Raw genomic sequence first — 24,454 nt, 5'->3', positions numbered from 1 at the left:
ATATGCCAGAGAGCCTCTCCTCGGGACTGATTTGCCTCATCCCGAAGGGAGGAGATCGACAGGAGATCCGTCAGTGGCGCCCGATCACTCTCCTCACCACTGCCTACAAAATCCTTGCCAAGATGATCAGCGCCAGAGTTCGGCCCCTACTTCCTGACCTCATTCATGACACTCAGACAGGCTTTGTCCAGGATCGCAGTATTCTGGATAATGTCTTCACCTTCTCAGAGGCGGCGGAGTGGGCTCAGCACAGTGGGTCACATCTAGCCATCCTACTTCTCGACTTTGAGAAGGCCTACGATCGAGTGGACTGGTCCTTCCTGGAGGGAACTCTCGAGCGACTAGGGTTCCCAGCAGGATGGATTCAGGGTATTTCAGCGTTATACAGGACAACTTCCAGCAAGGTCATCATCGACGGCAGGATGGGAGAGCGATTTCGTTTAGAGAGATCAGTGCGTCAGGGTTGCCCCCTTGCTCCTTACCTGTTTCTCTTCTTCGCCGAGGCCATGGCATACTACCTTCGGGCGCGGTCGACCGGGATTCGGGGTGTTCGCCTTCCCATCAGGGAGGACACGGAGCTCCTGGATTCGGAGTATGCAAATGACACAGCACTGTATGTCCAGGATGATGAGATGATGCTAGAGAGGGTGAGGATGGCCCTAGAGGTCTTCTGTTCGGCAGCTGGGGCGAAAATCAATTGGAACAAATCAGTTGGTTTTCTCACAAACCCCGGGGCGTGCTCACAGTGGGGGAGGTTTTTGGGTTTCAGGTGGATCCCGCGGGGACAGACAGCTAGATACCTCGGCTTTCACGTCGGCCTGGATATCACGCCTGCTCAGCAATTTCTCCCGGTGCTAGATTCCATTCGACGGAAGCTGGCTTTCTGGAGCACTGCTAAGCTCTCTCTTGCAGGTCGTGCTCTTGTAGTCAACCAGGTTCTCCTAGCCACGGCATGGTATGTGGCTTCTTGTTGGTGTTTCTCGAGATCCCGCGTGGCACAGCTTAGGAGGTTGGTCCGGAATTTCCTGTGGTCTGGGAAGGACGGTCTCAGAGATACCAGAGCCAGGGTTGCCTGGCAGACAGTCATTCTTCCGCAGGCTGAGGGTGGCTTGGGGGTCATCGATCCAGAGCTTCGGAGTCAGGCCCTGCTGGGCAAGTTAGTTATCCGCGGTTTGACCCCGAGGGGGCAAACATGGAAGATGTTACTTCAGTAGGGGGTTGGTTCTTGTGTCCCGCGCCGAGGTGGAGAGTGGTTACCGTCCCTCAGGTGGATCTTCACTTCTGCCCCGCTCACGCAGCCCCGCTCCCCACTCATTCGTAGCCTTCTCATGGTTTGGAGGCGGCTCCGCCTCAGTCTCATACAGTCCCCTCCTCGCTGTCAGGAGGAGATCGATCGCCAGCCGCTCATCTGGAACGGTCAGGTCAGAGATGTCGAAAGCCTTCAGCTGGGGGAGAGATCACACATCAGGTGGGACGGTTGGATGCGGGGGCCAGCCCGGTCCCTTCGAGTTTGGAGGGACACGTACAGACACTTGGAGACCGCTGCTCTAGCAGTCGCAGCTGGAGGTGCCCGTGGAGCTCAGGCGAGATGCACGGAGATAGACGGAGCGATTCCAGCTGGTTGGTTGGTTCCACCCGAGATTCAGATCCTCATGCCTGGTGATGACCGTTGGCTGGGACAGTTCACCCCCCGTGGCATCCCACTGGTGGTTGCAGGTCGGATGGACAACACCTCTGTTTCCTTTTTCGCGGTTATGGGGGACGGCCGACTCATGAGAGAGGATGTGCTCATTGACCCCATACTCCCATGGCAGAGGGTTCGGGTCGTAGGCCTCGTGGGGAAGGTTTGGTGGACCGATCCCAGTATAGAGCAAGATCAGCTGCAGTTATGGCCACTCTGGCTCTGGGAGGAGCGGGCATTGTCAGAGCTTGATTGGGACCCAGGAGAAGAAGAAGAAGAAGAATGTATTACCGTCCTCTGGGGGCCGAGAAACCGACCCATGGGACCCATGAAAATCACAATACAAGTGTCTCCCTTCTTTTATGGATGGGGTAGGAAAACAACTATTCTGAAATACATTGAGTAATACAACATTCCCGATATTGAAGAATCTTGGCAATAAAATTGCCCAGAGTGGCTATATGGGTATGTGAAAGCAAGCTTGCGAGGGTGTCGTGTTCCTTTGTAATGTTGTTAAAGTCCCTCCTTATGCATGCATATCGTGGGCATGTAAGGAGGACATGTGCCTCTGTCTCTACTTGTTCTTGGTCACATAACTTGCAAAATCTTTGTTCCCTTGGCCAGAGATTGTGACAGGTCAGGGACCGACCTCTTTCTTCGCCTACAGCACGACATTGGGCAGGAGAGTTCTCGGGAGGATGCAGAGCCGCCCTCCCACCCAGCGGCCCAGTTGGTATGCTCAGGGTATCTCCAAGCTATTTTTGCAGGCCTTCTAGAAGGCCTTGTGGGAGAGCTGGCGGCCGCGGAAGATCTCCTACTTCCTTTGGCTTCTCGCCCACAAAGGTCTTCCAGTGGGGAGCTGGTTGTGGCAGGTTGGTCAGGATGGACGTTGTCAGATCTATCATGAGACGAGGAGTCACTAAAACACTGCCTGTGGAGCTGCACTCGTGCCCAGGAAGTGTGGAGGTGGACCTTCGGGATCCTTACTCGCGCAGCACCGGAGTTAGGTTTGATCACTTGGGGCGCGTTCTACTGGTGCAGCACCGCACCTGGTTTTCATCACTTGTTCGAGGCATGTCCGCAGGACCCCACGTTCCTTATCACACAGGGGACGTGGGGGCCGCTCGAGAGCATTCCGCCGCACCTGGCAGAGGCTGGCACAGGATCTCAGGAGAGGCAGCCAGTCTGGGAGATTATTAGCAGCATCGCAGGATGGCACATTTGGACCTCGCACTGCGCGCAGATCCTCGGTGCCACCTCCCTTTCGACTGCCCAGGTCATGACTGACATCTGGAGTGAGATTATACACACCCTCAGAGGCCAGTGGGACCAGATACAGGGAGACTCCTGAGCTGGCCGGGAGAAGCGGAGACGTTTCCTCCGTGATTGGGACACACAGGGCCTCTTCTTCGAGCATACTTCGCAGGGCCTTCAGTGGCGCTACTCACCACCTCTCTGGCTGTTCATTCACACTCGCCTGATCCCTCCGTGAGAGAGAGCTTTACTTTTTTGTTTCCTTTTTGGGCTGCGTCCGATTTGTGAACGCAGCCCCGTCAGTTGCAAAGCTGACTTCATGTATCTTGTTTTCGAAGTAATATAATCAGCACTGTTTTTTCGGCAAAAAAAATATCTTTGGATTTTAGAGTGGGAGATATTTTACAAATGTTATCATTTGCAAATAAGAATGTAGCAAAAGGTCAAGTCTTGGGATTTGAACAAGTGGAACACTGCACATTTGCACAGATGAGAATTCAAAAAGTTACTGATGATGGTATGGATGATAACTCAATCTCATTGGATGGTCCCTACTATGAGGTAGGTAAGGATTTGAGATGGAGCATGCAATTTTTAAAGATTGGAAAGACTCGTCATGTGGTTTTTAATGATAAACATAATTTATACTACAACATCAAAGAATTGAAAGAATATGCCAATATACTAAGCTCTATTCCTTCAGAGATGGATGATTCCAATGCACTCAACTATAGCACTAACATCTTATCAGGAGTTGATGAGTTCATTGGTACCAAGAAAGAAAAAGATTTCATAAGTGATGCCTTATCCAGGGTGGATGAGTTCATGCACATTGAGAACTTGGGCAAAGATGTCAAAAGTGATATCTTTTCAAGCATGGATGGATTCATGGATACAGATAAAGTTCTTGCAGTCAAACCAAGTAACTATGGAATTATAAAAATCATGCACAATGATATAATGAGTGATGTTCTCTCTAGAGTAGAGGAGTTTCAAGACTATGGAGTTATGAAATCCATAGAAAATGCATCAATGAGTGATGTTCTCTGAGGAATAGATGAGTTTGAAGATCATTCTGGACACTCTATCACCACTGACTATGGAGTTATAAAATCCATAGAAAGTGCATCAATGAATGATGTTCTCTCAGGAGTAGATGAGTTTGAAGATCATTCTCGACACTCTATCCCCACTGACTATGGAGTTATGAAATCCATAGAAAGTGCATCAATGAGTAATGTGTAAGAAAATAATACAACGTCTGTGCTCAACAGATAACAAGATCTCGTACGCAAGAGAGAGAACAAGATAGTGAGCTCGCGTACAAAGTGATATTGAATCTCAATGTGTTTTGTACGAGCGTGGAACACCGAGTTCTTTGCAATCGCCATGCAACTCTGATTGTCACATGATAACTGTGTAGGCTTGTTTGGCACTGCACCCATGTCCCCCAAAATCCTCCTCAACCACACTGCCTCCCAAGAAGCAAAGCATGCAGACTTGTACTTGGCCTCGGTAGAAGAAAGAGCAACCGTGGGTTGCTTCTTGCTGACCCATGACACAACTCCAGATCCAAGTGAGAAACAGTACCTTGTCACTGATCTCCTACTGTCCACATCTCCTACCCAATCTGAGTCACAGAATCCGATCAAGATGTTGCCCTTGGTATAGGTGATGCCATAATCAAGTGTGCCTTTGATGTATTTCAGCACCTTCATCCTTGCCCTCCAATGGATCTCCCGAGGCTTATTGGAAAACCTGGTTAGTACACCAGTCACAAAACTGATGTCCGGCCGTGTGTTGCATAGGTAAATCAAGCTGCCCACAAGCCTTCTGTACTTTAATTCGTCCACCAGTGGTAATGAATCCTCATTTGAGAGCTTCGCGTCAACCTCCATAGGGGTACCAACTGTCTTGCACTCAGCCATGCCAAATGCCTTCAATATCTCTCCAGCATACTTCAGCTGTGAAATGAAGTTCTGTTTTGGCTCTTGTCAAACTTCATTCCCCAAACAAAAATGCATCAGTCCGAGGTCTGTCATTTCAAAGTCTCTTCCTAGCAAATGCTTCATCTATGAGATCTTCTCTTCATGATTCCCTGTTATGACAAGGTCGTCCACATAAAGGACCACGATCATACATATGCCTCCTTCTCTGAAGATATACAAATTTGCATCAGATGGGCTTCTCTTGAACCCCTTTTGCAAAAAATAGGCATTAATTCACTGGTACCACGCTCGTGGGGTCTATTTCAGCCTGTAAAGTACCTTCTTCAGTTTGCAGACTTTACCTTCTGATCTGGGGATCTCAAAACCTAGTGGTTGTTCCACGTATACCTCCTCCTTGAGATCTCCATTCAGAAAGGCGGATTTCACATCCATCTGAAACACGGGCCAACTTCCCTGGGCAGCTAAAGCCAAAACATTGCGAATTGTGGTTAGTCGAGCTATGGGAGCAAAAGTATCTTGATAATCAAAACCATGTCCCTGTGCAAATCCTTTTGCCATGAGCCAAGCCTTGTACTTATCCAACGTGCCGTCAGACTTGTACTTGGTCTTGTACACCCACTTGGTTCCGATTACCTTGCGTTTTGGTGGTCGATCCACAAGGTCCTGAGTGTTGTTCTTCATTATCGAGCCATACTCCGACTCCATAGCCTCCATCCAGCTATCGCCCTGGGCCTCTTCAAGACACTTGGGTTCATCAGCACGGATCACTTATGTCATCAAAGTATAGTTGACCAAGTGTTCCTGCGCCCTTCTTTGCTCCTCTAATCTCTTGGACCAGCGGTGTTCGGATGGTTCCTCCTCAATGGCTGGAGGTTCTCTGCCATCCAAAAGCTGCTTTAACCACTTTGGGAATGGCCGTTGCCGTTGTGGTTCTGTAGGCTCTTCTTCATCTTCTTTGTCTTGAATCCTCCCAAGCACCATTGGGGGAGTTTGTTCGGCTGTTGGTGGTGGTACTGGATGGATATCCTGGTCCTGGTTGTCTAGGAAGGAAGCATCCTCCTCCAATTGATGCAGCTGTTCTGAGAAGACCACATCGCAACTTACAATTACCTTCTTAGTAACAGGGTTATAGAGACGATCACCCTTTGCCTTCTTCACTGTAGCCTAAGAAAATACACTTTCGGCTCTTCAATTCCACTTTGGTCCTGGTAGCATCAGGAACATGCACAAAACAGTCACATCCAAAAACTCTAAAATGTGCAGCTGAAGGTTTCTTACCAAAAAAGACTTGTAGTGGAGTCATCCCATTCACAGCCTTCGTGTAGCTACGATTCAAGATGTAAACTGTAGTGTTACATGCTTCAGCCCAGAAAGTCTTTGAAAAATCTTTCCTTTTCATCATACTCCGGCCCATTTCGCAGATGACTCGCATCTTGCATTCTGCTACTCCATTTTGTTGTGATGTATGTGGCGGGGGTTTCTGCCTCTTGATTCTGTGACTCTTGCAGTAACTTTTGAATTTAGTCGATGTGAACTCTCCACCTCTGTCTGATCTCAACTTCTTCACCTTCCTCCTCGATTCTTTCTCGACCATTACATGCCATTCCTTGAACCTACTGAAAGCCTCGTCTTTCATCTTCAGGAAGTATATCCATATCCTTCTACTGTAGTCGTCGATCAGCGTCATGAAGTAGTAGGAACCACCCAAAGCTTCTGTCTCCATCTTTCCGCAGAGATCCGTGTGAACGAGCTCTAGAGGAGCCTTTGCCCTGTTGGCCTCTTTAGGAAAGGGCTGCCGATGTTGCTTGTCCATCATGCAAGCTTCACATACATCGGGCAGATCTGCAATTTCTGGTAGGTCTACAATCATTCCACTTTTATGTATCTCCTTCAAAGAACTAAGGTTTAGATGACCAAACCTCTCATGCCACATCTTAGTGTTCTTCACATCCGCTCGAGCCTGAAAGTTGAGAGTTCATAAATGTTGTTGCGCCGTGTACCTTTACCAATGACCTTTCCTTGAAGATCCAGGATCTGTGCACTATTCTTATCGAATTGAACTTTGAGGTCCCGATCCGTGATCGCAGAAATGGACAACAAGTTCCTCTTGATATCTGGCACATAAAGAACATCAGACAACTGTTTTATAAGTCCATCTGACTTGAGAGTTATTGTACCTTTTTCTTTTGCTGGACATTTTGCATCATTGCCAACAGCTACCAAGATGTCATTCCCTACTGGCTGTAGAGAGGTATACCAATCCTTTCGACTAGTCATGTGGTGCGATGCACCACTGTCAATGATCCAAGGTTCATCCGCAAGTACATGAACTGCCTCCGTGCAAATCTCCTCAATTACTACGAACAGCTCTATAGGTGTTGCCTGCGTGCTGTTGCTGGACTCTTTCTTTACTCCGTTCTTCTCATCTGCAATCTTCTTTTTGCACTCATTATGCTTGTGCCCTGCTTTGTTGCAATAGAAGCACTTGATCTTCTTCTTTCTCTTTTTGTCATTAGAAGAAGATGGGTTACCAGAGTCCTTACCCTTACCTTTCTTTGATCCGGTCGAGAAAGCCGAATCTTCTCTAGTCCTCGTCTTTTGACACGTCTCCTCCTCCAGAAGCATGGCGCCGAAATCCTCAAAGTTGAGGGGCGGATTTCTATTCTGCGTATTCAGCACCATAACAAGACCATCGTACTTTGGTGGAAGAATCTATACGCTCCTTCGTGCTAGATTCTCGCCGGTGATGGTAATGCCAATCGTAGTCATCTGATCGCGCAAATTCTTCACCCTGGTGATGAACTTCTCTACCGCTTCAAACTCAAACAACTTCTCGTTCACAAGTTGTCTCCAGATTCTGAATCCACGTCTGATTCGTGGTCTCATACTGATTTTTCAAGACCGTCCATGCCTCCTCCGCTGTGGTGACATGTTGAATTAACGCCATAATGGAATCACTAAAACTCCAAGAGGGTGCCTATGCAGCTCTATAGCCTGGGCTCAGAGTAGAGTTTTCGGGTTCTGTTTTGGCAGCTTTCTTTTCCAGTTTTCAGCTCTTTCTTAGCTCTATTCTCAGCTCTCTTTAGCTTCACGTCTCTCAGCTTTCACAGAATTTCTCAAGCCCCATATCTCTCAGTTTTTCGTCTGCCCTTCACCTCTCTCACTCACACAGCTCCACTGCATGCCGGGGGACAGCACAAGCCTCTTCTATAGCCTTGCACTGTGGTCTACATCGACGGTGTGGGCAGCCTTGGCCTTGATCGAGATTGGGTTGTTTCTCAGGCATTCGTGGGTCGGCTCTCAGTGTCGAAGGGTCTTCCTCAGAGTTGCATTCCATGCTCTCTCAAAAGGTGTCATTTGTATTTCATAGTTCTCCAAGGTAAATTCTTCCCTATTTGGGGAAGGGGGCCCTCAATGGGTACAAGGACCCAATTTGGTGTCGTCTACATTTCTCTACCCATAGAACTCTCTCTCTCTTCCTCTCTGTGGTGCACACGCATACGCCTCGCAAAACGGTTTAAAGAAGGTCTCGCTGTGATTACACGATCAATAACCGTTGCACGTTACAACCAAATAGCAGATAGGCTAGATATAGCAGAAAATAGGGCTGTCATGTGGGCAGTAGATAGACTGCCACATGGGCAGCAAATTTTGCATCGTGGGGCTAGCAGGATTGGCAAGTCAGGGCTCGGGTGACAGAGAAGGATCAGCCCACATGGGCTATGTGTGCAGGCTAGCAGAGAGTGCAAAGGAGGGCCCATGATTAGGGCAGCATAGGCCAAACTTGTGGGCAAGTAATGGAAAGGGCTGGGGGCTTATATAGCCCCAACCACTGGTCTTCCAGCAGCAGACTGGTCAGCCAAGTCTATCTAGTCAGTGGGGCCACAATATGACCAGACCTGGTTGGCTCCCATGTGGCAATCTGCCCTTTGTCGGCAGACATACAGACTGTTGGTTGGTCTGTTGCACAGGGCCAGGTGGGCAGATCGGGCCCCTCCCCTATGAATAGAGGCCCCTTGGGCCAATGCAGGTATTCTAGAGAAGCCACTAAAGAGGAACAAGGGCTCACCACTAAGGTGCCGAAGCACATTTTTGTAAGGTTGAGGCTTGTTTTGGATGCAATATACATTGAGTGCCTTTGGTTGTTCTTTGCTACTGTTCATTTCTCCAGTCTTGTGCATACGTGCCACTTGAAGTTGGATCTACTTATTTGTATGGTTCCTTTGGTTCAAAGTTCTTCTGTTGCATAACATTAGGCTATCAAACAACTAGTCCCTCTATGTACTTATTTTTTTACATGCTATCAAAGCCCAGGAAGTAAGATCAGAGAGCGACAGAAGTAGGAGGTGAGAGCTTAAGCCAAGAGGTGTATGCATTGAGTGATCAACTCTGCCAAGCCCCAAAGATCTACTTCAATAACTGAAAGCAGAAGGCAACTTCTAGACAATGACAGTTTATTTGGCACTCCCTGTCAAGTATGATTGCTAGAAGTAAAAGCCTCATTAGCTACCTCTAACTTAAGACTATGAGGTAGATCTATCGTAACCAACGTGGATCCAGGGCTCTGGAATTGACAAATCTATGAGTACTTACACTATCGATTAATGCATAAATTTCTCTAACATTAATATAGTCTTTCATCCTGAAATTATGAGCATTGTTGATTTCTGATGGTAGGCCTCATAAGATACCTAGTATAATTCAGCCTGAGTATCACAAAGATGTAGGTCCTTCTATGGGCTATCCATAGGTGCCACTCATTCCTTGATATGTGCCTTGTAGGCCTGGATACAGCCCTACTAAGGCTACTCTTTACATCCGCAAGAGTGGGACAGATTTGCTGATTTTAGTACTCTTATGTGGATGACACGCATGTGATTCGTACACATGCTGAGCAAATTGCAGCTTTTAAGCTTGCCTTGCAGAAGACATTTGCTATGTCTGATCTCGGTCTTTTGCATTACTATCTGGGCATTCTGATTTGTTAGCAGTGAGGGGGGCATTTTGATGTCACAATGTAAGCATATTGGACACCTTTTGCAGCGTTTTCAGTTTGAGAATTGCAAGCCAGTATCCACACATATGTTATGCCACTCCCTAGCATGCAGCACCATGTTTCAGAGCCATTGATGATGCCTGTGGATGCAGGACGAAAATCTGGTGGTTTTCAAGTGATTCCAGCTGCAACTACTGAAGGATTTTGTGGGGATAAGTGTTCTAATGAAAATAGCAGCTCAATTGGCAGGAAGGAATATGGACAGCAAGTACCAGATGCTGGCATTTTGGGAGCACCCAAGAGCTTGGCAATGCACACGTTCGATGGCTCAAGGGCTAAATTCATGGATGCTTTTTCCGCAATGCTTTATGCATGACCCAAGCTGAGGCAACGAAGCAGATGGGCCAGCAAATTGGCCAACAAGTTTGCGAGAAGATCGGAGAGGTTGTGCACACTGCAATGCAAGAGCCCATACTTTCTCCTATGGACCGAAACGATGGGGATGGGAAGGACACCTATTCCAGGAATCTCAGGACAGACGATGACCCCATTTTTAGGGAATCCAGGGAAGAGGCTAGGAGGTCTTTTGTTAGCAAGGATGATGCTCCTACTTTGACCAGCCACCAAGTTGGAGCTATGATGCTTAGGGGAGTTATGCCAAAGGCTATGCAAGCCTATAAAAGTGGGCAGCAAATATCTGAGAAGAATGCATTCATGCCAATATTGGTAATGCAGCCAGCGCAGCCCAGCCATGCTATGCCTCTCCCTAGCATGCAGTCAAATCACGTTTTAAAGCCATTGAAGATGCATCAATATGCAGGACAAAAATCTGGTTGTCTCCAGGCAATTACAACTGTAAATACTAAAAGATTCTATGGGGATGGCTGCTCAAATACAACCAACAGCCCGCATAATGGGAACAAAAGTGGACAGCAAGAGAATGGCTGCTTTATCAGTGGACAGCAAGACATGGACTGTTATTGCAGTTTGCAGGAACAATATAATGCCCTAGATGGTGCTCTTACAGTTCAGCATACTAATGGAAGAAATGCATGTATGCACGGTGATGGAATAAGCCAACATAACAATGTCAATGAAGGCTTGATCAGTGAAAAGATTGTTGAGAAATCAAATGAGGGTGAGCAAAATCAAGATGGATATGTTGACCAGCAAGGTAAGGATGTGGATGTGCTTACAATTTTACCACTTTTAGGCATGCAAACTTTGAGGAGGTGAGTATGGAGCATTGTATGGTCTCTACGAAGGAAGAAAGAATAGAAGACCATGCAGGTGATAATGCAAATATGCAAGATGCTTTTGGGAAATCCCATCCCTCTAGCATTTATTTCTCAGATATGTTTCAGCACAATGCCTATGGGAGAAGTTGGCCTCAATCTCGGGCAGACATGAGGCTCTACAAGGAGTCTAGTCCACAGCAAATGCAGCTTGGACAAATTTATGGGGATGGATGCTATATTCCCAACACACACATTGGGTTGCAGGACGAGTGGAACACTTGTCGAACCTGTAGTATGCTTACATGAGCCTACCTAGATAATTTGCCTTCAATGCATCATGGCAGGGTGGCTGAACAAACCTATGTGGGTGATATCTGGAAAATCATTTTCAGATTGACGGATATTAGCATGCATATATCAGTAGCTGATGAGCTGGAAATTCAGAAATACATGAAGACATTCTTTGTCCAGCAAGTGGCAGAGATGAGTCAGCAAGTGAGCCCCCAAGATTCAGCTGCTATGATTGCAGCCCTAATGCAGCGTGATGCTGTGGGTTTTGGGCCAATGTTGGCATATTTATTTTCGGGGCATCATGATGCTTTATATTGGATGCAGTTATTCCAGATGTTGGTATCACAGGAAGACAACCCATTTGCTTGCCAGTCCACTCATGGCCACCTGCAAAATGCCATCACAGATGGGAATCATGTTATTGAAACGATTGGTCGCTTGACAGATCGATTTTCAGGCTTGGATGGAAATGGGTCCACTTTACTGTCAGATTTGAGCATTTCGGCTATGGAACTGAAATTTTTTATGCAATCATCTTTAAGGGGCAATGTATTACACAACCTTATGTACATGCCACTATTTCAGTCCTATCACAATGAGGATTTATGGAACCTCATTTATCAGCTGATTGGAAACCCTACAATGATATCAATCTTGGAAATTGTCCCTTGTATGGAGATCTTAAGCAGAGGCAGCTTTGCAAGAGAACTAACTGAGCTTGAAGGAGCTACTTGGAACAGAATGATTGCACAAGAATGTATGGCTAGGCCTTGTCAGCCCAGTTTTAATGTTCATGTTACATGCAACCTGTTGGTGTTGTTTGGGAATAGGGCCAGAAGCATGCAGCCAGTGAATGGTAATTTTGTTACAGATTTAGTTGCAGCACATCTTGAACATCAACATATGCATCAACTCGTTTTTGTCTTCATTCCCTCATTTTTTTAGCTTTCATTGCTTGCCCTAGCCTACAGAGGTCTGCATGTTCATGGACATTTACCAAGCATACAGGAAACCCATCAATGGCAAACATTTGGTTCCCATCACCAAACTCTTACATGGAGTGAAGACCAAGAAGCAGCCCATTCACTTTAGTCCAAATGCCTTTTCAGCCTTTGCTCAGTTGAAGGAATGAGTTACCACAGCTCCATGCCTTGCATTGGCTGAGTGGGATCATGCCTTTGATGTTCGGACCAACGCCAGTGACTATGCCATAGGTGCAGCCTTGGAGCAGAACGGTCATCTAGTTGCATTTAGGGGACGCAAGCTGATTCCGGCCAAGACCAAGTACTCAATATATGATAAGAAGCTACGTGCATTGATCCATGCCTTAAGAACATGGAAGCATTTTCTGCATGGACAGGATTTTACTGTTCGTAAAGATCATCGAGCTTTGAAGTGGCTTCAGACTATGGCAATTGCCCAGTGGTCTGACCACCAGGTTCGATGGAGCTGAGATTTTACTGTTCGTAAAGATCATCAAGCTTTGAGGTGGTTTCAGACTATGACAATTGCCCAGTGGTCTGACCACCAAGTTCGATGGAGCCGAACCTCTCAGCAGTTTGGTGGAATGATTTAAGTACCAGCCAGGGGCAGAAAATGTTCTGGCTTACATTCTCAGTAGATGGGGCATGGTTACCTCCATCTCCGTAGTTCAGGAGTCTTCTCTTGCAAAAATGTGCAACCAATACCATACCGACTCAGATTTCCACATTCATTGGTACAAGGTTAAGCTTGATAAGCAGCCCACGATTCCACAAATGGTGGATACTAAGGGGTGGCAAACACTCTTGAGAAGATTGAGCGCAAGTTTTTCTAGCCTCATTTACGCAGCAACGTCCATGAGTATGTGTCTCATTGGCACATATGCCAGTAGGTGAAGGTATCCCATGGGAAGTTACCAGGTCTTCTTCAGGCCCTTGAGATTCCAGATCAGCCATTCAAATAGATCAGCATGGATTTTGTCACAGACCTTTCATCAAACACTGGTTCTAGGAATACCATGTGTCTGACCATTATGGACGGTTCAGTTTGTCATGCTCATTCCATGCAAGAGTACCGTAGATGCACAAGATACAGCTACACTTCCTTAGATGGTGGTATCCGATGTGTGGTATACCCCGTACCATCGTGTATGATAGGGATGCCAAGTTCACAGGTCAATTTTGGAGAGCCCTTTTCGCCAACTTTGGTACAAAGCTCAGCTTTTCCAGTAGCTTCCATTCTCAGTGCTATGGCCAAACAGAGATCTACAACCAAGTGACCTTTGATGTGCTGAAATCTTATATTGCTAATGCACAATGCTGATGGCAAAAGTACGTACCATTGGTATAGAGGATCCTGAATGACTCTCATTCTGTTAGAAATCGACCAACAGAGGGTATGCACAGCGGAAGACTTATAGAATAGCCCAGAAGCTCACACTATGTGTGGGGGAGTGGAATCACAAACCTCTTTACTTACTGTGCACCAAATAGATGTGCAAACTCATCAATAGACAATGAACCAGCCAGATATAGAAGCTACCAGAAGTATATATATTTCTGTCCAAAGCTATGGACACAATAAAAAAGAGAGATAGATCCAAAGTCCCACCGAAGCCTGGTCCTTTGATCTTACCACAAGGTACTTCTACTATATGCCCATGCTAGCCATATGTGAGTACCCCCAAAAGCTGAAGCTAACCCCCAGACTAGGCTTTGGGTTCAGTCCAGCCTGGAGTGACATGGAACTGGAGAAGATTACTGACGAACCTTAATTGAACTGAAGTGACGGCACGAACCCTAATTGGGTCGAACTGAGTGACGAGCTGTGAGGCGAGTTGCTTAGCGACGGGTTGAAGGACGACCGCTACTTTGGGGGGGGGGGGGAGAGAGAGAGAGAGAGAGAGAGAGAGAGAGAGAGAGAGAGAGAGAGAGAGAAGTAGAAGTAGAAGTAGAATTTATTAGTGTCCTCAGGGGGCAAAAAATGACCCATGCGACCCGTCTCAATACAATGTAAAAAGAGTCTCCTCAAGGAGAGGGGTCAGGAGTCTATGAGTTCCTGACGACAAATAAAAGGACGAGTGACAAAAGATCCCAAAGCTGCCGGAGAGGCAGTGGAGAGAACTGATGTCAACTGAGCAGAGTCCTCCAGTGTCTGCTGGTAGTCCTCCCTAATATGTGCATAACGGGGGCATTGTAGAGCTACATGTGCCTCCGTCTCAACTATCTACATGTCACAAAGGGTACAGACTCTAGCATGTCTAGGCTGGTGTATCCAAGCTCCCTGCTCAATGGCAAATGTATGAGATCTGGTACGGAACCTGGCTATGTTCCTACGATATAGAAGGGGGATAGGTGTGCTAATATAAGGCTGAGCATGTGTCTCTATGGACATGTATGTAGACCAACATGTGGGATTTATGTTGTCTTGATAATATTCCAGCTTTACCCTCTTTTCACTTGTCAGCCAGTGATTCTGCAAAGTGCTCAGTAAAGACAATTGAAAATCTTGCATGTTGACCTTTGTAGGCGGCATGGTCAAATATGCTTCCACTTTCCATCTGCTGAACCATTTTCTTATGTCGGTTGCCCATCCTGTGCAGATGATTTTACTTTTGTAGTTCTTTTGAAGCTTTGTGCTCGCCTTCCATGCTTTATGAGGCAGCCTATCAGGTTGCATTTGCTATACCTCTATTAGGTATTGCATAACTCTGATCAATGCATGAAATTCAATCGGTCTTCTTCCCGTTTCCAACAGAAGTACTGAGTATGGAGTAGTTGGTTTGACACCAAGGTGTCGCCTTAAGAAAGCTTTTTGCATTTTCTCAATATCATTCCATGTAGAGGCTGAAATGCTGCCTCCCATACTTCCACTCCATATAATACTGTCTACACTACATATGCATCAAACAATACATTTTGAATTTTCCAGTTCCTGGTGTCGGTGTGCTTGCAATCATTCTCAAACTCGTAATACTTCCCCCAGCCAGTGTCCATCCTTCTCTGTATACATTGCCACCATCTGTGATCTACCGGGATATCAACCCCTAAGTATTCGAAGGTGCTGACATACTCAATAATCTATCCATCAAAGGTGATCTTAGGGGGATGTTCTGGCTGATTGGTACAGACTGCCATCATCTTTGTTTTCCCGACATTTACTTGCAGCCCACTTTCCCTACAAAAAGTCTTAAGCACTTGTAAAAGTTTATGCATGGATTCTCGATCGTATGCAAAAAGAACATCATCTGCGTATAGCAACAATAGCACTGTCCAAAGCCCCAATTGCGGTCCTTGCAACCCTTCCTCTGCTGCAGATTCATTGATGAGTTCCTCCAGTTGGTCAATGCATATTCCAAACAAGGTAGGCGATAGAGGGCAGCCTTGCTTCACTTCCATATTACTCTCAAACGCATCGGACACACCCTGTGTTTGTTTGAGTCGGCATAATACCTTTTCATAGATGCAAGAGATGCCTACTCTTAAGGCCAAAGGGACTCCTATTTCTTGCATTCTCTTCTATAATCCTCCTCGTGGAACTGTGTCAAATGCTTTCTTGAAATCCACAAAACAACAAAATAGAGTGCATCCTCTCAGTCTGCATTCATCCATGAGGACTCTCAAGGTAATAAGGTGGTCGGCTGTCCTGTGCTCCTTGCGAAAGCCTACTTGTCCGGTGGCTCTTTTCTGTGCCTCTTCTGCCCATGAGCCGATTTTCATTTCAAGCACTGTACTGAAGGGCTTGGCCAATGTAGAGCTGACCATTATAGTTCTGTAATTTATGACTGAATTTTTGTCTCCACCTTTGTGTAAAGGCTGGACCCAATTTTCTTGCCATTCTTGAGGAAAACCATGGTGTAGGGCATGTGTTAGGATGTGTGAGAGCCATGTTCTTGCTCGGTCTCCTGTCCATTTCACAAATTCAGCCTCTATCTTCATGTGATCTGATGCTTTGCCATTAGCCATCTTCTTTAGTCCAACTTCAATGTCTTCAAAGCTGAAAGGACTAGTGCATGTGACCGACAGATCCTCCTTCCCCATTTCAGTAGCATGTGCATGATTGTACAACTTGGTAACATAATCGAGCATGGTTGCCTCTGATATATCCCCGATGACCTGTTTCCGTTTGCCTTTCACTTGTTTCCAGCCCTTTCTTGGATTTTTTATGAAAGTGATCAAATCAGATTTCTCTTTCCAAAATATATATTCTTTTATTTTTCCTTGTGAGGGCATTGTATGTCTCCTCCACGGGAGACCTTGTGGGCCTATGGGACAAAGTGCACAAAAAAGCGAACTCATACAAGCCTCAATGGGCTGAAGCAAAGGGTACGCTAGGACCCTTGCTGAGTACTACTGAGTACTAGTCTATGCTAACAGAATCATAATCATAATCAAACAATCTATCCAGCCGCTGGGACGAAGCCTGGTACAGTGATGGCTCTCTGGTGGGCTGCAAAGATGTCTCGTATCTGCGTCTGTCGAGCTGTCTCGCATTGCGGTGGGGGACGTGGTCTCCTTGCTCTCTGGACTCTCTAGGCTATGTCTAGGGTGACCCCTCGTCTCTATCAGTCTCCCCTGAGGAGAGCTGAGTACTAGTCTATTAACGTCCACTGGAGACCAAAAGGTCTATGGGACAGCAAGAAACCCTCTAGTACATCTGCTTTAGGGAGGAAGCATGGCAGCTCCCAAGGAGTGCTAAAGCAACCCCAACTTATTTAGAGTACCTACATAATAGTCTGAAAGAGTAATCAGCCATACATCAATTTAAGACTGGGAGTCTTTTGGTTTTGATTTAAACTCTCTGATTAGGGCTACGCCTTCATGATAAACTGCCCATTTTCCATCCTTTCTAGCAGCCCTGACTTTAGCTATTTCGGTTACCTTAATCTTGAGTTGAGCTTGTGTAAGCTCCTCAGCTATCCATGCTTTCGTACCCTTTAGCTTGGAAGATTGACGAAGAAGCTTGATTCGCATATCTTTTGAGTTCAGTGTAAGGATTGCATGACCTTTGTAGTGCATAATAGAAGCGGGCCTAGAGTCGTCATCATCCTGCTCATCATCATCCATCCAGTCAATGTTGGGCAAGCCTACATTGATCTTTGTCAATATTTCACTATAAGTGTCCTCCTCTTTGTACCAATCTTCTAGGAGTCCCCCTATTCTAATCTTTAGCGCATTATCACATCTAGCTTCATGTTCTTTAATCTCTGCTTGAATATCAGACTTACTTGCTTTGGTGTCTACTTCCACAATCACTTCTTTCTTAGCCGTTTGTACTTCAATGTGTGACTATAGAGACTAGCTAGGGGTAGGGGGGGAATCCTTACAAGATTTCACAGACTCATCAATTACTGCCTGCTTACCAAGCCCTTCAAGAATGTGAAGTCGAGCCTTTACTTCTGCCAGTTCCAATCGTAGCTCTCTCACTGCTTGCTGTAGATAAAAAACCTGATCCTGTTGCCCAAGGATGGGTAATTTTGAGCCTTCTTGTTGATCATTGCGTGCATACGGAGAGGGTGTCATGGCTGCAACTGTAGAGTACCGAGTCCTGATGGAGGTTGAAGGAGTTGAGGGGGACTTGGAGGAGAGGGTAGGCCAGTCCATAATTGGATGTCTGTAGAACCCCCTAGCTAAACCTAACCCCCAGGTTGGGTTGGGGGTTTAGCCCAACTCGGGGTTAGGGTTAGGGTTAGTTTGTTGTTTGAAGAAAATTATAAGGGGGGGTGTTTGTTGTTAATGACGGGACTGGGGGGGGCACACAAACAGAAATAAAAACCTTAGAGAGCAAAGCTCAGCTTGTGTTCTCATCAGTATCCCAGCATAACCTGCCATCTGATTTTGAAAAGTCCACAATCGCTTCGGTATCAAGCAGTATATATCTAAATAAATCTAGGAACACACCCAAACTCATCCTCTAAAAAAACAACACATAGAGCAGTTTCAATTTCATGATAGTCACTCATAAGGTTGAAAAATAAGAGTGCAAACGGTATATGATCCCCATATGAGGAGCATCAGGTATTGACCTAGGGAAATTTGTTATGGGTGAGCACATGCCTAGTTACATCTGGGCCAGTTAGATTTCCGTGCCCAGTTTAGGGAAGCGTACGCAGTCCATGTGGGACTGGTGTGGTGCCCTGCATGGGCGGTTTTGTCTGGTCCACAGGAGGGCCATTTACAAGTTCTCACATGGCTAGAGTTGACTGGCAATGGCCAGCTGTCATAGGCAATCAATGGCTGTCTAAGACTTGACTAGGGGCCTGGAAAAGGTTGGCATAAGACAAGTGGGGTCAGCCAGATCTGGTGCCTGTATGGGAACTGGTCGGCTATCTCAACAGCCTGGTTGGTGAGTTCATGAAGAAGGCCAGATTTATAAAGGCGTGTGTTTGGCTCTCCCTACTCACCTCTCACAGAAGCCCTGCAACAGGAACACAGGAGAGGAGATGCACAGCAGCAGTTCTAGACAATCAGGTTTTCAGTTTTGCAGCCCCTTGGTTATGTATAGTGAGCAGCACTTGGCTGCATGTGTGAGCAGACATTTTGTACTTAACAGTCTACATTTGTGGACCTTTATTGTATGATGCTTTGGTGTCCGAAACATTGCTGTGTATTTCCAGATCTGACCTCATTGTATTGTGCATAGATCGGAGAGAGTAGGTAGCAATTTCTGCTGCATCAGCTTGCTGCCTGCCATTTTCTAATACTTTAAGGCTCTGACCAAAATGCCAATATTATTCGAAAGAAAGAATGAAAAAGATGTGATAAGGTATCTGTAGGAGGTCATCAAATTGCCACTCCCTGCCATGTGGCACATGGCCCATGCTGAAAGGCCAACTGGCAGTTGACATTTCTGGATGGCCTTTGGTTGGCCCTGTCCGTGGTGGTAGGGCATAGACACAATTTTTCAGGTAAAGTTTATTAAAGCATTAGGTGAACAACTTAGCACAGCAGCAGCCACTTCTGTATGACTGGGGTACAGAAAAGGTAGCAGTAGTAGATGTGGATGTCTTTCCCCTCATGCCACACATAAACATAACTCAGATCTGGTTGAGTGAGAACTGGAACAGTAACCTAAAAAACATAAACAATGTGTTGATGTCTGGACAAAAACTAAAGTTTCAACAAGTCCAACAACCAATGTGTTTATGTCAAGACAAAACTAGATGTGGATGTCTTTCCTCTCATGAAACAGATAAATGATAACTTTTCAAGGCTAGATCGGTTCACCATTTTTGGGTCTGGTTAAGTGCTTTGGAACCGAACACAGAACACAATAACCGATGTCTTGATGTCTAGACAAAAGCTCAGTAACTCCAGCAATCAAGCGGTTTATGTCTGGACAAAACTTATCAATAACCTTCAACAGACTATCCAAATTTCATTCACATGAATACTAATCCTAAAGAGGAACAATTTTACCATAGCAGTATCCAGAAAGGGTCTGAAACACAAATCCAACTACCTTTGCTTCCATTTCAATTTGATTAATTAAACATATGGTACTCTTTCAGACCAGCCCTTAGCCAAATGAGCAGTTCACGCTGACCCTTTTGGTTATTTGAAAATGGATGCACCACAACCCAGACACAAAACAGACAACTGGAATGTACTTCTTGAAAAGCCAAGGACGCAAACCTAGAACTTTTGTATCAAAAATGTAAAACTAATAGACATTAGGGCATGCTATCTCTTTCATTTACTATTGCCTTTCATATAAAAAATGCTCACAAATATTTCCACCATCTATGTGAGTGCATGCATGCAGTATGTCCACGTGCGTGTACATGTGCGTTGTGTCAGACAGAGAGAAAGAGGGGGAAGGAAGAGGGGGAGGGAGGGGGGGGGGGGGGGGGGAGAGAGAGAGAGAGAGAGAGAGAGAGAGAGAGATGTGCTGCAAAACATGGGCACCCATCTACTGAATGTGGATCCCAGTATTGTGTTGTGGCATAGCTTCTTGATAGAATGCATGTACAAAAGTAGAGGAATGGCACATAGCTCAACCTGTGAGTGCACGAATGTGTAGGGGGGATGCATACATGCATGTGCATGAAAAAATTGAAATGTGTAAAAATGTCGTTTCGAATTTACCGAGTGTGGATCATAATGCAGTGTCATGGCATAGCTTCTTTACAAAGTGCATGTTTATCGCACACATGCTCATGTGTGTTTGTGGGGAAGGGGTGTGAAAAATAATATATGTGGAAAACGTGGGTCAGATCTGCTGAACTTGGATCCTAATGTCTTGTCATGGCATAGCTTCTTCATAGAGTGCATATACGAAAACTAAGAGTAGTAATGGAATGTACCTCACAGGTTACAAGAACCACTATTGCATAAGGTTGGCGAAACCAAAAAGGTGATTGCTCTTGTGGAAGCCGACTACGTAACCGAGCATCCGTCGTGAGAATGTAATCCACTGGCAGTTTATCCACAATGACAGGATTCCGCGCCTTACTATTCAGGCATGCTTTTCTGAAGGGGACACGAGCCTCGAAGCCTTCTTTTACAACTGGCCACAGGTCGTTCACATCTTCAACTGCCAATATATCAAATGGGACCTCAAAATCAGAAGGGACTGGTAGGTGGTAACACATTAAGCTTACACCCAAAAAACGTATATGAGATTGCCTAGACCTCTTCTTTTCCAAATAGCTGGGAATGGTGAAGCCATACTTGAAGTTTATGTAGGTGTGCAAAGCAATTGCATGCTACTACACCATTACAAAGGAAAGCACCAGCATGAACAAGAAGATTAGCATCTTTCCCTACATGCAACCGCTGGACTCAAAGGTCAGACTTAAGACAGGAGCTTATGACGATGAAGGCGAGGCCTCGTTGGCCACAACATTGAATGATAATTTTTAAGGCATGATTGTTAAAGAGCTCTAAAGGATATCTTTCTACCCCGAATTTTGCAGAACACCATTACTCCCTCGAATGAACTGTAGTTGCTACCGGCAAAGGATGATCGATCCATGTTTGAGTTCAAAATTACTGTGAAAGTCGGGCTAACTTGATATGGTATGGAAAGGTAGACGAACACGCGAATTGGAGAATTTGTAACCGAATCGGGAGCTCCAAAATTATTACTAAATTGTGAGCCCATAGCACTGGCAACCATCCACCTGAGAAAGAAAAGTAAGAGGGTGGGTGGGGCGGGGGAGAAAGGAAGAAATGAAAGCAGCTACTTACTGGCCACAACTAAGCGCTCGGATGAGCTTTTGACCGTTTGAAACTGCGTTAAGAATGCGGCCATGGAGCCGGAGAGGAAGCTCAATTCGAGTGCATTTTTTGTGGTAGGCGATACGAAATGAGAGACTGAGAGACGATGGAATCGGAGCTGGGGGGATGCCGGGGAAGCAAATGGAGTGGCGAGCGAGAAAGATCGATGATGAGATCAAAGATGAAAGAGGCAGTGAAGAAGGAGAAGAGCGGGCTAAGCGTGTACAACTGAGTTGTGTACTGTGCTCTAGCTCCTCGCTTTTCACGAAGTTTAAGGTGAAACTCAAATTAATCCCAGCTTAACGCCTTAAATCGCCCTTCTTAATCAATCTCACATTTCCGTATCTGTTTTTTTATTTTTTTATTTTTTTGAGACAAGCAAAGGAGGAGGGTCCTTCGACGCTGTGTCCGCGCTCTTCACAAGTGCGGTGGCTGATTCTCGAGAAATGGGCACCGCTGGCCAATCCAATCATACTGACCATTCTCTTTTCATCTACAATATCTAAAACCCATCACCGTGACTAGCTTATTTGCCCTTTCGTCAGAGGGCTACGGCTTGGCAAGTTGAGGGACTCATTTGCACACCCTAGCCACATGTTCGAGCTGTCACCTGGGCGCTCACACCCCGAGATCATGGGAATTGCTTCTTAGTAATCCGCTATTTTCCATGTTTGGCTTAGTGGTTTGAGCATTGGACCTCCAATCCTCAAGTCATTTGTTCACATCTTGGAGGTCGGGCCTGGTGTCCTAGCTTGTGGGGACGGGGGCATGTGTGGTGTGTGCATGAGTCAACCACGATTGTGCACCCTATGCCCACCAGTCTAGTAGGACCATGAGTGGGTGAGTGTGGGTTTCTTTTCTAATCCTTAATTTTTCGTGCAACTTAACTAAGGGATTAATTTTTCTTAAGGGATTTTAACTTAGCTTAATCATTTGTTTCAGGCCACGAGGGGGGACTATTTCATTTAAAGTTGAGTGTGGGGATATAATGAAAGAGCTAACGGACATTATCCTTGGGGGAAGGCAGAACTCTTGGGTGTGCTCAATGTTTCTGTGTCCACCATACTTTTGTCCCATATCCCCCTTGAGATTCTAAGCTTCCCTTTGAGATTCAAAGCACACTATGAGAGGCACATTCATGAACAGTGGGGGAATGGAAAGTGAACCTTCCATGTATCGAGGCAAATCTAATTTTACTCTTTCTTCCTTTTTTATGTGCCCTTTATATTGTCATCTTAAAGCTGAGGGAATCTTGTCACCTTTAAGTGCATGCTCACCAAATGTAAAAAAGGCTTGCAAACTAAAAGCTTAGGAGAAGACTTATGTTCCTTGGATACATGTTGGTCTCATCTCTCTCCCCCCATTCTCAACTTTTCACAACTCTTATATTTGTGTGAAATAAAATTATGTTATGGCTTTTTTTATTATGTCTTGTGGTGTTTATTATGCAAGTCTCCGAGCAAGAGATTTCAAGCTCTTTGGTTTCTCCTCAACTCTTTGGAAGTGCCCCATACTCTATGTGGGTATACATGCTAGATGATGTATAAGTCCTTAATTCTCCTCCTTGCTATTGTTTCAATTTTGCTTTGCCAAGGTGATTCTATAATCTTCAAATGAGCCATCCGATTGCTTTAAGTTTGCAACTTGACTTCTCATTGTCAACAACATCCTTCCAAATTCTTTATCATTTCCAATCTTTTGCTCCTAGAAGTTTACTCCAATCTTTTGCACCTTGACATGACATCTCTGGCCTACTCATCATTAGCTCACAAGAAGAAAGATAACACCATACAGGAAGCTTTAGCATACATCAAACTGAAGCTATTCTTATAGCTATCAACCCAATGTAGGCAATCTTGGTCATTTTAAGCATGTTCAAATATAGTACTTTAGCTCAATTGAAAGAAATCTAAGAACATTCTTCTTCCTTGTTTAGAAGCTTACTTTAAGTGGCATTTTGAATTTGCTGGTGAATCTTTTATCAATGTGCAACCTTTGCTTTCTAACGTTCTTGGGAGGATGAGATGCATTGTGTTCAGCTCTTCATGGTGAACACCCATGTGTGATTGAACATAGCCCAAGGAAGCAAAATAAACATTAGAGCTACCCTAGAAGCTTTGGAACTGATGCACTGCTTATTCGGGCTGAATCCCCATGAAAGGTTATGGTTCATACAAGGATACTAAAAGATCCTGTGGCTCACTAATCTATTCAAATGAGGAGATAGACACATTGCCACAACTAATTTTTGGGTTATGTGAAGAGATTTAAGGATCTTTGGGAAACTATTGAAGCCTACGTTATGAGATGATGTAGAGGAACTAAGACTGAGATCCAAGTTAGCATTTAGAGGAATGGGTTAACTCACAATAAGGAGATTCCCATATAGAAGCCATGGGTTACCAATTGCCAAACCTAAGAGCGAAACCCACAAAGCACTAAACTAGGATTAAAAAGGGTTTTTAAAATCCATTTAAGAAATGTAGATTGTTATTATTGTTAAAGAAAAAAGAAACCATCGATTTGAAAAAGTTATTTATGCTGACCTGATTACAAAAAAATGGGTTTTATGTCCATATTTGAGAAAGTAAACGTTATAATTCATTTTAGAAATATAAAGTTATTTATCTAAATTTGATCATGAAAATGGGTTTTTGGGTCCATATTTGAAAAAATAAATACTAATTTTTTGGGGAAAAATATAAAGCTGGATTTGGAAAAATTACTTATGTTCACTTGATTACCGTAGTTTATAAAAACCAAAATTCAAATCCTAATCCTCATTGTTTACTATTCTCCAGAATCGGCATCCACCTCCTCCCAATCTAATAGCCTCCATCCAG

At 45.2% G+C, this 24,454-nt stretch overlaps 1 protein-coding gene across 2 annotated transcripts in view; it reads right to left on the bottom strand.

The window, feature by feature from the left end:
- Positions 1–21,838, bottom strand: part of CLUB (TRAPP II complex TRAPPC10/CLUB) — a 153,571-nt gene extending 131,733 nt beyond the window's left edge. For both annotated transcript variants that reach the window (XM_087396434.1, XM_087396435.1), the window contains exons 1-2: positions 21,582–21,838; positions 20,696–20,925 (exon numbers count right to left, since the gene is read on the bottom strand). In XM_087396434.1, coding sequence (XP_087252560.1) covers positions 20,696–20,925; positions 21,582–21,645 — 294 coding nt within the window. In that variant the 5' untranslated portion in view covers positions 21,646–21,838. The remainder of the gene's footprint in view (positions 1–20,695; positions 20,926–21,581) is intronic.
- Positions 21,839–24,454: the final 2,616 nt, after the last annotated feature.

Source organism: Dipteris shenzhenensis, chromosome 25 (assembly GCF_047967505.1).
Source record: "Dipteris shenzhenensis isolate YYH24624 ecotype China chromosome 25, Dip_SZ_1.0, whole genome shotgun sequence".
Classification (NCBI taxonomy): domain Eukaryota; kingdom Viridiplantae; phylum Streptophyta; class Polypodiopsida; order Gleicheniales; family Dipteridaceae; genus Dipteris; species Dipteris shenzhenensis.
Note: the sequence above shows the minus strand (reverse complement) of the source record. Positions and strands in the feature narration are given on the sequence as shown.